This window comes from Aspergillus nomiae (assembly GCF_001204775.2).
Source record: "Aspergillus nomiae NRRL 13137 chromosome Unknown contig00187, whole genome shotgun sequence".
NCBI classification, from domain to species: Eukaryota; Fungi; Ascomycota; class Eurotiomycetes; order Eurotiales; family Aspergillaceae; genus Aspergillus; species Aspergillus nomiae.
In genome coordinates this window covers 43,694-57,712 of record NW_015378242.1, presented here as the reverse complement: position 1 = coordinate 57,712, position 14,019 = coordinate 43,694, and the positions used below count along the sequence as shown (strand labels likewise).

The 14,019-nt window shown below is 44.2% G+C and overlaps 1 protein-coding gene across 1 annotated transcript; it reads left to right on the top strand.

The window, feature by feature from the left end:
- Positions 1-12,581: 12,581 nt before the first annotated feature.
- Positions 12,582-13,665, top strand: ANOM_007550 (uncharacterized protein; the record flags this gene model as incomplete). Its single annotated transcript, XM_015552806.1, has 3 exons — positions 12,582-12,791; positions 12,853-12,990; positions 13,117-13,665. The coding sequence occupies 3 exons, from the start codon at positions 12,582-12,584 to the stop codon at positions 13,663-13,665; spliced, it is 897 nt and encodes a 298-aa protein (XP_015405745.1).
- Between the last annotated feature and the right edge of the window lie 354 nt (positions 13,666-14,019).

Sequence of the window (14,019 nt, the reverse complement as noted above, 5' to 3'; positions counted from 1 at the left end):
TGTTTTTTTTTTTTTTTTTTTTTATTTTTTTTTTTTCAAGGCGATAATATTTAATTAAGCATTCTCCCTCCTTCGGGGCAGAGGCGAACCTTGAGCAACAGTTCTCGGCCGGAACAACAAATTTGCGACCTGAGAATTATTTTCTTTTTGAAAGTAGTGCCGCACTAGACCAAAGTCCGTAACAGTATTATTCTCCAACCCCATTCGCAATCTGTACTTTCTTCCATTGTCATGTTTCTTGTTTGGACGTATGTGACCCAGATCCTCCTAACCCCAAAATTGAGATATATAATTATGCTCCAGTCTTGCATCAACGTGAGATATTCCTCCCAAAGGGGGAATAGGTATTATCGTATAAAGGCATTGGATATTTTAACCCTCTGCTGGTACCATTAATGTCAAAGAAGAAACTGGAAGGGTTTTTAAAATGGATATTATCCATACCTATACTGGTGCAGTTTGCTTTCTTTGTTCCAAATGGCCCTAGTCTTTGTTTGCTACATGCATACTTAGCGTCGGTTATTTGGAAAATGGCAAACATGGATAACGCAGCAGAAATATAAACAGAAAGAGAGTCTCTTATAAAGATAATGTGAAGTTGTTTCTCATCTCCATCCTGAGTTCTTCTTCCCCCGCCTACACACGATTAGCATCAAGTGCGGAAGTTGTCAATGGCAAGTCCTGCAGCCCCACTCAGAACACTTTTGCCTGCAGTATGTCGCAGCCCTCATAAGCCTCCTACCCCCATTCACCGTGTCGAGCGAAGGTCAAAGCGGCGGGGTTTAGCTTGCTCGTCGTGTCAACGAAAGAAAGTAAAAGTATGTATTATCTCACAATACGTACGTTTAAGTATTGCTCACATTCTAAAGTGCAGTGGCCCTCCTCCCTGTAAAGCATGCACTGCAACGAACAGCGAGTGTTGCTTCGACCCTTTAACAGACAAACGGCGAAGATTGACACGGAAGGCTGTAGAGAAAGACATGGAAAGCTATCGACATGTATCCATGTACTTAATCAATGTCCTGCGTTCTGGGAAACAAGATGATGTGAACAATCTCGTAAAGGAGATTCAGAAAGCCTCATCCCTTGATTCTGCTCTTGGAGATCTGCAGTCGTTAATTTCTCGGAGAAGAGCCGGTTTCTCTTGTTCTGTTGAAAACCAAACTCTTTAGGTTCACTTTTTTACTCAAATTTTATCCCGAATAGGAGTCGTATTCTGTTTGATTTGCCACTGAGTTACATCATATACGTACTTATTGCTGACTATACACGAATAAGGAGAGCGTTAAAGACAACAAATCTTATTGTTTCTTAACCTAAGGATTGAATTGCTGTGATGCGATCGGGTCGATCACATATGTCGGATAGCTCAGTCTTAATCGATTGCTCATGAAATTCCAATTCCTGAATGGGAATATGGATAGGCATGATATTAACGCGCAAGGAAGAATTTCTAACTGTAAATAATTTTGCAATATATAGTGCTGTCAGTAGAGATGCATAATCGTCTGAAAATCCTCTCTGATTGCCTTACTAAAAGTGAAAGATTCTCCCTACTGGGATACGTTAGTAGGTGACTAAGTGAAAAGCCAGCCATTCCGAAATTCGAATTCTAGTTGGTGTTAAGCAGAGATATTTCATTTCCATAAAAAATCGCTCCTGATGCAGCCACTAGAGTTACTAACGCCACGGAATGACGATCATTCCGGTTTCAGTTATTGACACCATTTCAGCTCAAGGTGTCGTTAATCGACAGTACGCTGGTTCTCACTATGATCAAGTCAATAGAAGGTATTTTTTCTATATACGGAGCGCTCGTATGGCTTCTTTGCGCGTAGCTTATCATATGACAGCCACAATATCGAGATATTGAGATACAGTCACGAACAATTATATTGCTTTTCATCCATCACAGCGCCACCAACGCCAACACTAACAATGCTGCAATGCGAACCGGGAAGCGCATGTGGCGTAAAAATCAATAGCAATTATGACACGTAGCAACACTATAGTATGCTTATGACACCGTCTAAAGTACGATGGCCGATTATGTAGCACAAGAACTATTTGTATACTTCCTATTTAAACATCAGCAATATCACTTTTCTGTCATTTTCTGTCATATTATCCTTGCTTCTTATGTCTGCCATTTGTCGTTCTCTTAATATTTGGAAATCAAAGGACAATCCCTCTACTTGCAATGTCACAGTCTTTCAGAAATGCGTAAGCATTTGCTTCTACTCATTGACAGGGTTCTGCAAAGTTTAATATACCTGTATAACAGACCGTCTATCCTTTGTGATGAACAGAGAGAGTCCCGAGCGGCGACAGTTTTTCTTACAACGGTTAGCATTCTTTACTACTGGTTTGTACATTTAAAGTCACGTAAAGCTGACTATCATAGCTGTCTGAGCTTAGTACAAACCTATCTACTTTTATCGAGGAACTCACCTATAAAATGTACGACGTGGCAGAGAGCGGTGAAGCAAATCATGAAGGCGCAATGATCCTCGATTATATAGACACCTCCATATTACTTCAATCAAAGATAATGGATACACTGCAGAACCTACAAAACAGTATTGCATGTCCAGACATACATTTTGGTGGGAATGCAATGCTTGAGATTAGAAGCAGGTTATAGAAAGACAGGTACATAAAGGTCTACCTGTAATATAGCAATGGTTACAGGTCCTGGCCTCTCGAAGGCGGACACACGAGGCAGGAAATCAGAACATGACGAGAGCTGCGTTGTCTAAACCCCCGGGGGGGGTTACTTTTGGGTATATCTATCGCACACCGCCGGCAGTGCTACTTTGACGGCGGTCTACTCTGATGCAACACCGCCTCCTTACATAACGCACAATTCATCTAGTTAAATGTGGATCTTGGCATGTAGTGTACTGTGTTCACAATCACTTGGCGATCTTTTGGCATACGGAAAATCACTACTGTATATGATCTTTGTTTATTTTGTATATGAATTTTCTACATGCCCCCCAATTAGTGAGGTAAAGGTACAGAGGCGGAATAATAATATTTACACTCTATTTAGAGTAAAACAGCAATTGAACCATTTTATTTCAACCGCTACTAATGAAACAATGACCAATCTCGAAAGCATCATCGCACCTCCTGTGATAAGCGTCGAATAGATATTAAGAAGCAGGAACACACAACCGGAGAGTGGGCTACTAAATGAGCATGCTTTAGAGAACTTTATAGTTTAACTAATAAATCTTTATTGTCACAGTAGTCAACTTATAGAGGGCGGTTTTATATGGTATAGAGAGTTGAAACAGTAGCTGACAGAAAACACTGGAGGAGAAGAGAGATAATGATGTCGCTCTTTCTGCGGGACGGAGCAAGTCTCTTGTGAATACCTGGTTAGACCACAGGCACATTAAAATTCTCAAGAAAATAGTTGTTACTCCTAGGAACATTCACACTTCCTCTTAAGAGCTGATCATACAATCCCATGAGAGAAGTATTACAGACCCTTGCCTAGCGTACTCTATCAAGGCAGAATATCATAGGATGACGATAGCCGACTGATATCTTGCCATTTATGAGGATATAATCAGGGAACAGAAACCTTTGAATAGGGTCTTCGCATTGGGTGCACGGAAGACATGTGTGCGACATCTCGTATCTTGCCTGAGTGTGCTCTGACTATACAGTCAATGTATTTGTTATATTATGGACAACGATCGGATTTGTATTACTGCTTGCATAGGAGCGAAGTCAGAGTACATATGGAGAAGGGACAGTAAAAGCAGTGGACTGTGCAACGTTTACATCACAGTCTGCTGTCTAAAGTGCTGTGACCTATGGAAATGGCCAAAGTCTGCCTGTAGGAAAGCAGAATGTAACCCAGGACTAGTGGAACCGAGTGGACTATATAGGAGAGCTCTGGATGCCCAATTGTCTAGGTAACTTCTCCAGGTAACCTCAGAAAGGTTGTACATGACTACTCAGAAAGTGCAAGCAGAATTTTCGCACGAGGCAGAGTATTGAACGTCGTCGATGGATCTACCCCAAGAATGATGCTTTCCAGTTCTAGTAAAAGGGGCCTAGACTTTTACACCCGCACTAGGGAGCTCAAAAAATTGATACTATGGAGTGGCCATTCTGGCTTTGCCGTACCCCACATTCTACTCCCGTAGCAAGTCAAGATGTTAACGTCACGACTTGGAAATCTTTCTACGAAAGCACCTCACCAAAGCTGTCAACTCGTGACGTCATTCAGTTAAAGGCTGAGCTTTACTACACAAAGAGTAACCAACTGCAAGGCACGAAGCTTTGAAAAAGGTGACTCGAAGGCAAGCCAGGATATTGACCACCTTAAATATGAAAATACGAAGCATTGATACTTTAAAGCACTCCTATCAGCTGTATACTAGGAGTATAGTGAAACACTTTATGAAACCTCTTTCTTATAGTTCTTCATTTCTTTGATAGAGTACGGCGGTGGAAGCATACAATAAATGTTTTTGCTTACACCTCGAGCACGGATGGCCAATGCCACATTCGCCTATCTCAGAAATGGAATTTGCTGATGATTTCCCGGAGCTGCGGGAAAGATGTGGTATGTTTCTGCAACCACAGACATTGGATAACTTGGGCGATGCGATTTGCGCTTCGAGTATCCCGACGGTATGTGCAAAAATTTTCTTCTTCCACTGTGTAATGCCGGAAGGTAGAAAATTCATCTACACCTACTGATAGCATTTGAAGCCCCAGAGCGCAGCCACGCGCTTTTTCCCCCAGCAGCAAAGCAGCTGCAAAGTGATCAACCCGGGAGTGTTAGACATGAACTGGAAACAGAATTTCAAAGATACTACGGACGAGGAACCGAGCATAGAACGAGCAATGACCGACTTGAACTGTGACGTTCCTCTTCCAAGGCACCAACCAGAAAGGAAACTGGAGCAGCAATCACTGGGAAACCAACGAAAGCTTGCACCTAAGAAAGCGTGCAACGAAAAGGCATATCAAACACAGAAGACGGCGCATAACCGCAATGAAAAGCGGTACCGAGCATCTCTAGATGCCAAATTCGGCCAACTTGAAGATATCATAAGAACTTGCATGGCAACTGGATATCTGGATAGCGTTGATGGGAAGCAGAAGAAGGGCAGGAAGCCAAGTAGAAAGGCACTTATCTTACAAAATGCCTACAATTGCATTGCAGTCCTTAAAGCGGATCTAGAACATATTCGGGAAGAAACGGACGTACGTCGCACAGGGCATGCTTATGGTGTGGGCCGGATTACGGATAAATGCGCGATAGGGTAAATACATATTATGAGAAGACCAATGATTTCATTAGGATAACAATGCATGCAGATGTCCAGATCGGAAAGAGTACCTGGTCTCTAAAGAAGTGGTCAAGGCAGCAGCAGAGAGAGAGGATATCATAGGCATCAAATTATGCGCACTCTGTCCACAGGAGGTTCTAATCCGCCTACGTCATATAAGGACACCATTTAACCTGAGTTTAGTCAGAGGGTTGGCAATTACTGACAAGTCAGCTAAGGTGTCTTTTACGAAAACTCTTACCTCATGAATGTCGAACACTGACGCTACGAGCCTGATAATAGACTGCAGCCAACTAGGTAGGTTCTCTTTCTTTTCTTGTAGTATTCTCAGTCTGGTTTCATCCGGTGATTGATGGTGAGCCATGGCGTTTCGTATCTGCCTGCACTGATCAAGCAGGGTTTTGAAGTATTTCAGGGATTTCTTATTTAAAGTCTGGCGAAGCTTTTGATTGGGAATGGAACATGCATGTTGCAGCATGTCGATTATCGTCGGTAGTCGGCAGCAAACCATCTCTTCAATACCTTCTGGGTCAATAATTTCTAAAACAAAACCTAAAAATTCCAACTCATCGGTCCAGTCAGAAAGATGTTTGTGCGACTCAATGTATGCTGCTGCTGCTGAAGATATATTGCTTGTAGGAACCCTGGTCTTGATAATACTCAGTTTATACTATTACTATAGCCATAACTAGACCCTGATAATACAGCCTCATTCTGCCCATCTTTCCCCTGAGATCACAACAATATCAAATATGGCTACTTTTGTGATGATACACACCGGAAAAGGTATCATATATTCCTAACGTGTCTATTTAGCGGAACACTAACGTAGAGAAGAAAGGAAGAGAGAAAGAGTTCTGTCATACAGGAATTGTGGATTCCAGTTTTGTGGGATCTGATCAAGAGTGAATAAAAGCAGCCTTGGTGCCTCAGGCAAAGTTCGACCCCAGGCCCTGACAACTTTATCGTACAAGGTCAACGTGTACCTTTCATTGCCTATATACTTGTCATAAGGTGGTCTCTGAATTATGATACCCCTATTGTGCAAGGCCGCTCTTAGTGGGGGTTGCTAACACTCAATTTTGGCGGTGGGCAACATGATGGAAGGTTCTTGCGGAGTATCTGAGAAGGCAGCCTTTTTGTCATCTTGGCCCAACAACACTTTCTTTATATTTTGCTCCTCGTCAATTCCGGAGTCATGTATCCACTTCCTTTTGCGGGAAACACAGTTGCGACGTGGCTCTTCAATTGAGTGGACATTATAAAAATGCCGTCGAAGGTCCAAAATAGAGGGATATATCTTGCCCTCACAACATGGGTGAGGGCATAGAATAGGCTTTTCCTCTTTCATTTTTGCTAAATGTTCATTGTCGATATGATTGAGTAGGGTAGCCTTTTCACGCCATTGCTTGAATCGATGCTCGGGCTGCATGTTCTGATCACCCAGGCAAAAAGGACAAAGTCCAGGAGACACCAATGTGTAACGAAATCTCAATAGACCACAACGCGGCTGAAGACTCTTCAAATGGGAGCAACAATGCTCCTGCCAGTCAGTCTTATTATGGGACCACCTGGCACACAAAAAGCACCATTCCAAAAACGCCCGGTCAGCACGACGATGGGCTCTCTTGCCATTTTTGTATAGTTGTTGATATGGTGCAGCATTAAGGGTCTTTCTTTTGCATTGGAGAATATGCTTGGAGCGACTTTGCAACTCGATACTAGAAACCTTAGTATTTCGGTATTGGTAGAAGAGTCAGTAACAAACCTTAACATATCTTTCGAGCATACAGGGCATCTTCCGTTGACCGGTGATTCACTAGGATAGTATGCTACTCTCTCTCCTGATATGCAGATAGCCACCATGTCTAGCATACACTGTCTTCCAGCTTCGCTGTCAATTGGCACTTCAGTGAATAAGTGGTCTCGTAGTCGATCTCGCTCTGGCATATATTTGCGGTAGATTGAAAACAGACATGTTGTATCACGCTCCGTGAAATCCTTTCCTGCAATATACTCATCATAGGAGGTTTTCCACCAGTGTTGAATAAACTCTTTGGTCTTGCTGCGGCGCTTCTTGGCTACTCTGTTATAAAGTTTTTCACGTTCACAAGCAAGATCCTGGTGCTCGTTTGGCTTTCCGTTAATCTTCTTTGTCAACACCTCAATCTCTGTATACAGACCTCTTATCTCTTCATCATTTTCAAACTCAGCAACAGCAGCAGCGTCAAGCTTCTGGGGTGCATTAGAATCACGATGGTGGGCCATACTTTCTTCTATGTCAAGACATTCATAGTCGGGTTCCATGTTCCAAAAGTGGGCTTGGATATCGGTGCGTTTGAACTTCGATTGGTACTTGAGGTAAGTATCCGGGTTCGCATGATCTAATGCCTGGCTGCGGATAGCTTGAGACGCATTCGCTGTTTGACATAATTAGTATAAAACAGTACCGTGCACAGGTCTCCGAGAGAACATACCATCAATAGTAGTCGCCACCCGGCCTCTTATTCCATGAATTCTCAGCGGGTCTCGAAAATGTTCTCGTTGTGCGAGAGAACTCAAATCATTCCGAATTGAGGAAAATGTCAGGGCACGAGTTGGATGTGGCCCATTTGGGGTAACCATGCGAAGAACCGGTAGTTCTTGTACATAATCCTCCCATTCTAGAGTCCAAGATTCTCTTCCCTTGGGTGGGATCTTTGACAGCAAGTCATCAACACTACGGATGCCTTTGAAAGCTTGATCGGCTATGCCTGCAACCATAACATAGAAGACAAAGTTCCTGCCAAGCACCTTTTGTTCTGTAATCCAGTTCTTCGGACTAGGATTATCAGCGTACGCAGCAGTGATACCTGAAAGCAGGAACTTACATGACTGCTTCATCGCTATACCGATGGCCTTTAACAAATTCTGGATCTAGAGTAACCCATCGCTTGATTTTGTTGTCCTTATGTTGAATGTTAAAGGTAATATGCTTTGTATAAGAGCAGTTAACTTCTCATATACGATTTTTATAGTCAGCATATCAACATACCTTGTAGTAAAGACATTCATTAGTGTTCCTATATGAACTCGACTCAACAATAGCCCCGGCTCTAGCTCCGGAAGCCGAAAACAGTGAGAGAGCGAAAGCATCTTGAAAGCGAGCCCGTTCATGAACGTAGTCATGATCATCATCCTGAAATAAGCGTTTAAGAAGAAGATCAAGATCTGTTGCTGTAACATGGAATTTTTCTCTGTGCTTTGTTTCGAGTCCATACTTTGGTGTCAATACATTGTGGATATACTTGGAGAATAGATGAGTAAGCAATTATATCTCAGAAAGGGGTAAATTGTCCGTAACGCACATTATAGACATCACTTTTGATAGTCTTAGGGATGACCCTAGAGGTTTTCCTCTCCCATTCAGCAATAAAGCAGGATAAATTATAGTCCACACTATGTTGAGAAGGCACGTCCCCTTCACGTAGACAGATAAAGCTCTCAGAAAAGAGTTTCAAGATCTGGCTGGGAGGATCAGGCTCCAGCTTTGAGAAATACCTATCTTCAGGTTCATTTTGGGTCATCATCCATCTGGACTTGAATCAGGTATGTCTCTTAGATAAAGTAGTAAAATATTTTGATCACTTACGTTTTCCAATTTTCGACAGCTCTGTTGTACCTTTCATCAGTAGCTGGAGCCCTCTTTCTGTGGCATATCTCATTCTCTTTCTTTTTTGTATCTTGCTGGTACTCTCTGGTAAAACCACGTAATTCACCAAGCTTACGGAGCTCATCAACTTTTCTCCGCCTTTGCTCCTCCTTGGATAGTAATGAGTCTCTATCACGTGACATGGTTGATTTCCGTATAGGATCACAATTGAAGCCGTTTCTTGAGAACGAGTATTTTGGAGGGAAAAAAAAGTGATGGACAACCAGGTTGAGTGCCCCTATTTAACTTCACAAAATTCCTACTAGGTTGTCTAGCTCACCCACTTGCTCACCCCACTTGCTCACACAGCTCTCACAGCTCACCCAGCTCACCCATCTCATCCGCACTCACCCTGCGACTTAGCGGCGCTCACCCCTAAAGCAGCAACTCCTAAAGGGCTCATTTTCCAGTCGGCCGCGTTCAACATGTGGCTTAAGTACGGCTGAGCGGACGGGAAGCCCTGTTCTCCACACCCTGTGGTCGTATGTAGTGGTTTTATCTACGGAGAGGTTTATATATGAATTATATCATATAACATAAAACTGCAGTTTCCCCTTAGCAAGTATGCACATATGTCTTCCGGCCCTCCGGCACATCACACTTCAAACGCGATATTATAATAAATTCCCTGTGAAAAATATGTTTTTAAATGTTATATATTCCACCGCGTCTACCATACATTCAGATTTCTAATGTATATGATCATTTTGGTGGTTCAAGATATACATAACTCCCATGTCAGTGGCATTATATATCTCTTGGTCAAAAAGTCATGTGAAGCAGCCTACCAGCTTTGGAAGGCCTAAATGTTGCATTACATGTTTAATTAATATCACTTCTTTCAAACAGCCAAACTGTTTTATTATATTCTCATATGAGAAGATTGACTATTCGTACAGCAAGGTGCTTGTATCTTGTCACGCGGATCGGAAGTCTTAGAGCACGATTAACTGCTCCTTAACTTTCACTTCCTTTCGTCGAATTTTATGATCAGCCCGGCGCTGTAAAGACCCAACTCTGCTCTCCCACAATTCGAGTGCGAACATGTTGGTGAGATGGGTAGATCAGTAATGGTGAATGGATAAAGTTATGATGAGGTCGGGTGGACAGTGCATAGAGAGCACTGATGGAGTTACTGTTCAAATTTCCACAGCCACTTTTGCCTACCTTGCGTGGCTATTTGTCTACAGACGGATGGTAATCCTATTTATACTACCGGTCTAACGACTTAATCAGAATTCTCAGTGTCCGACCAAGCACTCCTTTCATAACTTCTGAACCCTATCCAATCTTGTTCCACAGTACCCATACTTCGTCTACTCACAACCACAAGACAGACTTTGAAATTAAATTAAGGAGAAAAATACCTTTTTATATGCACTATTTACTGCAAGTATTCAATGTTAATTCATCTTGAGGAATGTAGATTCGTGACAAGAAAGACAAGGCAGCGAATATGTACTCGCTATTCACCAGGTATAACTGAATAGGATGTCCATTCCCCTTCTTATGAAGGCTCCCCGGCTTTATAAATCCCCAAAGGGCTTCCACTGTCTAGGCTTCTCTAATACATTATCACCCTTCAAAACCTATCTGACAAAACTAGGGCTCAGCACATCCAAGATGGCGTCGGGAGCGGTTGGTCTGAATCGTGGCCACGCTTACATTCCCGCAAGCACACGTGGTTGACCGGATCCTCTAAGGTGAACGTCGTGCTTCTATCGAGATGGATAAAGATCTCCAATAACAGAGCGAAGGTATAGTAGAGGTTTGGCGTAGAAATGGCGTGGCTTAATGCTTGGAGAAGAAAGTGAAATCCTTTACCACGAGTATGCGACACGAAGAGCTCCAAAAGAAGTTGCCCAAAGAATTTAATTTGGCACAAAAAGAGAGCCAAAAGATGAAAGCACTGGCTACTATATGATCCGGCCTGAGGAGCGATTCCCAGTCCCCGACTTCCAGTATGTAGTACAAACCCGATACTCCTACAAGATAGCTAATATAAATAGAAGCTACTATGGCAGACTATGATTCGGCACTGGAAGGCTTGATTTTCAATGAAGCCCTCATTCGAGCTCAAGTGGAAAGTTTGTCTTGGCTGTCCGTCAGATTGCAGATTGGCCTGACTTTGAAAAGTTCACGGTCTGGTCCTCGGCAGAAGCGGTCTAAACCCGCGAAGCACGGCCTGCGAGAGGGATAATGGGTGCTGCGTCGTGACCAAGATGGTTACTCGTGCAGGTATGCCACATATGCCCGTTTTCGCTGGGAAAGAAGACCGAAAGTGCACGGCTGAAGTTGTCAGGGATCATACTAAGTTTGCCAGGTGCTCTCCCCAATCGCAATATCGCTGTCTTTGGCGTTCTCACAGACGCATATCAATGGCACTTTGTTCGTCTTCATAAAGTGGAAGGGTAAAGAATGACCTACTTGACTTGGTAAATCTTAACTTGTTACTAACATACTATAGTGCTCGTTGATTACTTTTCGGTAGAAGTCAGGCCAATTTCAGCAAATCTGGGATATTTTAAATTGGATGGAGGCTTGTACGGAGGTTCAGTCGCCCGGGGGTTCAGATTATTCATCAGCAATGACCTCACTAAAACCATGTTGATAGGAACGAATCTTGGAGATGATTCCTTCAGCTTCAACGTGAGCTGCAGAATAGTAAAGTCGTCAATAGAATGGCCCTTCGATGATCCATATCGTCTACCAACCTCAGCTACATTTGCAGACCTTCTTGTTCGACATCGCCTTTAGGGACTAGCGAATCTTTCGGCCATTTCATTGTGTGATCATGCGTGTCATCGTAGAAAGTTCCCTGTAAGCCTTCCGCATCTGGCCGTCGAGTGGATTCGGGCTGAGCCGTGAGGATGGTTAGCTTAGCTCGACAACTCTACCTTGGATGAGGTTAGTCAGGGCTTGATCAAATAGAACTGCGGATCTCCAGTACTTTGACGCCGGTTGGGACAGACGGGAATTTCTATACGTTCCGTTTCCATTAATTCCTTTATCCGGGGCTGTCCTGCCTTGATGTCAATCACGTGGTGGGAGGCCAATATGAACTGTGCATCACCAATACCACAGAGGATAAGAAAGCACGCGTGCGAGTTATATAACGACCTCTGAGAGTAAGGAAAGAGAGGATAGTGTGCATAGAAGCCAATGGGTATACCAATCCCAGGGTATCATCGAGCCTGGGAAGCTTTAAGCCGCAGATTGATTAAATGTCGTATCCACAGAATGCAATACCGAAACATGAACAGGTCCATGGCAGTGAATATCACCCTGTTGTGTTGTTACGTGTGAATTGACGTGACCAGGCGCGTGAAGCTAGACGCGATACGTTGTGTGTTGCTAGGCAGACACACACTCTCTCTGTATCTTCTTTCTTTTATTTTCTTCTGTTCCCTTTCCTTTCTTCTCCTTCCTTCCTCACCCGTCACGTCGATCTTTTATCGAGGACCACCAGCTACTCGTAACTCCTTGTTACCAAGCAGCTAACTATTCTACAAGACGTATTTTAAATACCTTGTCTCCCTTTCTTCTCTCTCTTCTTATTTCCGTCTGCCATGGCGACAGTGGCGGAGAACTCCGGGGCTCCTCCTGATCCTCAGGTTGCCGGTGGTGGTGGTAAGCCCCCCGGTAAACGTGGGGGAGGAGGCCGGAAGAATCCCCTTCCTGACAGACAGCAAGATACACCGTGCCAGTACTGTGGGGAGTACGACCATACCACAGATGAGCATTTTGAGCGGACTCTACAGAACGCCATCAATGCTTTGGTGAGTAACACTTTGGACACAATGCAGAGCGTTCATGTGAACCAGCTAACATGTCAGGTAGACTGGGTTGCGTCGGAACCCCCAGCAGTCTGGCCAGAAGAAAAAGCGGCAGAATAGACCGTGTGATTACTGTGCGGAGTACGATCACACTTCAGAAAAGCACTTTGAGCGGTCCATCGTGAACGCCATCGATGCTCTGGTGAGTGACACTTTGGAAACAACGCAGAAAGTCCGTGGGAAAGAGCTAATATGATGGTAGCTCGAAGCGAGTCGGAAACGCCAGTAATCTGACCGCCATGCTTCTCCGGCTTCGTCCAATAACCAGGCTGCTCCTGCAGCTCAGGAAGGAGGACAAGGCCGGAAGAACAAACGGGGCCGACGTCCGCCTGCTCATGAGCGGCGACGTCAACAAGCTGCCAAGCAGCACCAACAGCAGCGGGAGGTTGAGCAGCGTCCAGCTCTCACCTTGCAGGCGCAACAGCAGCCGCACCAGCAACAGCAGGGGTTTGAGCAGGATTTCGCTCTCACCCTGCAGGCGCCGGTCCAGGGAGTGGGCTTTCCCTTCCCGATGGCCGAGCAGCCGCACCCGCATGCACACCAGCAGGGGGGTGAGGGATCCCAGGTCCTTCGTCACCGAGATGAGCCCCCCTGCCTCCTCCCATGGAGGATGAGCCCTTTGAGGCTGAGGATTTGCTTGTACTCTCGGACAGTGCGGGCAGCGACCTTTAAAGGTAACGCTTTCGGTAGCAAAATCCTAGCGGCAGAGGGTGCCTGCGTCCCTTGGACCGGGTCTCCAGCAATGAGCTCGCACCTCAACGCGGTGCTGGAGTCTAGTAACCAGATGGTGAAGCCAAGACGAGCGTACATTATATAAATAACTGTGGGCACAGTCCATCTCAGCAACTGAAAGATTGCCTAGTATGGGAAGCTATATCCGCCCGTCTGGCATGTTGAGTGGGTGACGGAGATGGGATCATTTATGAACAGTCAATCAAGTCATCGGTAAATGTGAGATTTCGGTTAATCAATCTTACAGGAAGTAAATGTAGAATACTTAGCCTTGTCTATATTCATCTAACCCACATTAGTCAACCATAACAGTATATGTCCAGTCACTTCTACACAGCGTATTCGGGATTATACGTCAGATCGCAGTAGTGAGTAGTAAATAGCCATTTTGCTTATAAGTCCAAAAGGTGAACACAGTCATAACGAATTGGGGATGTGG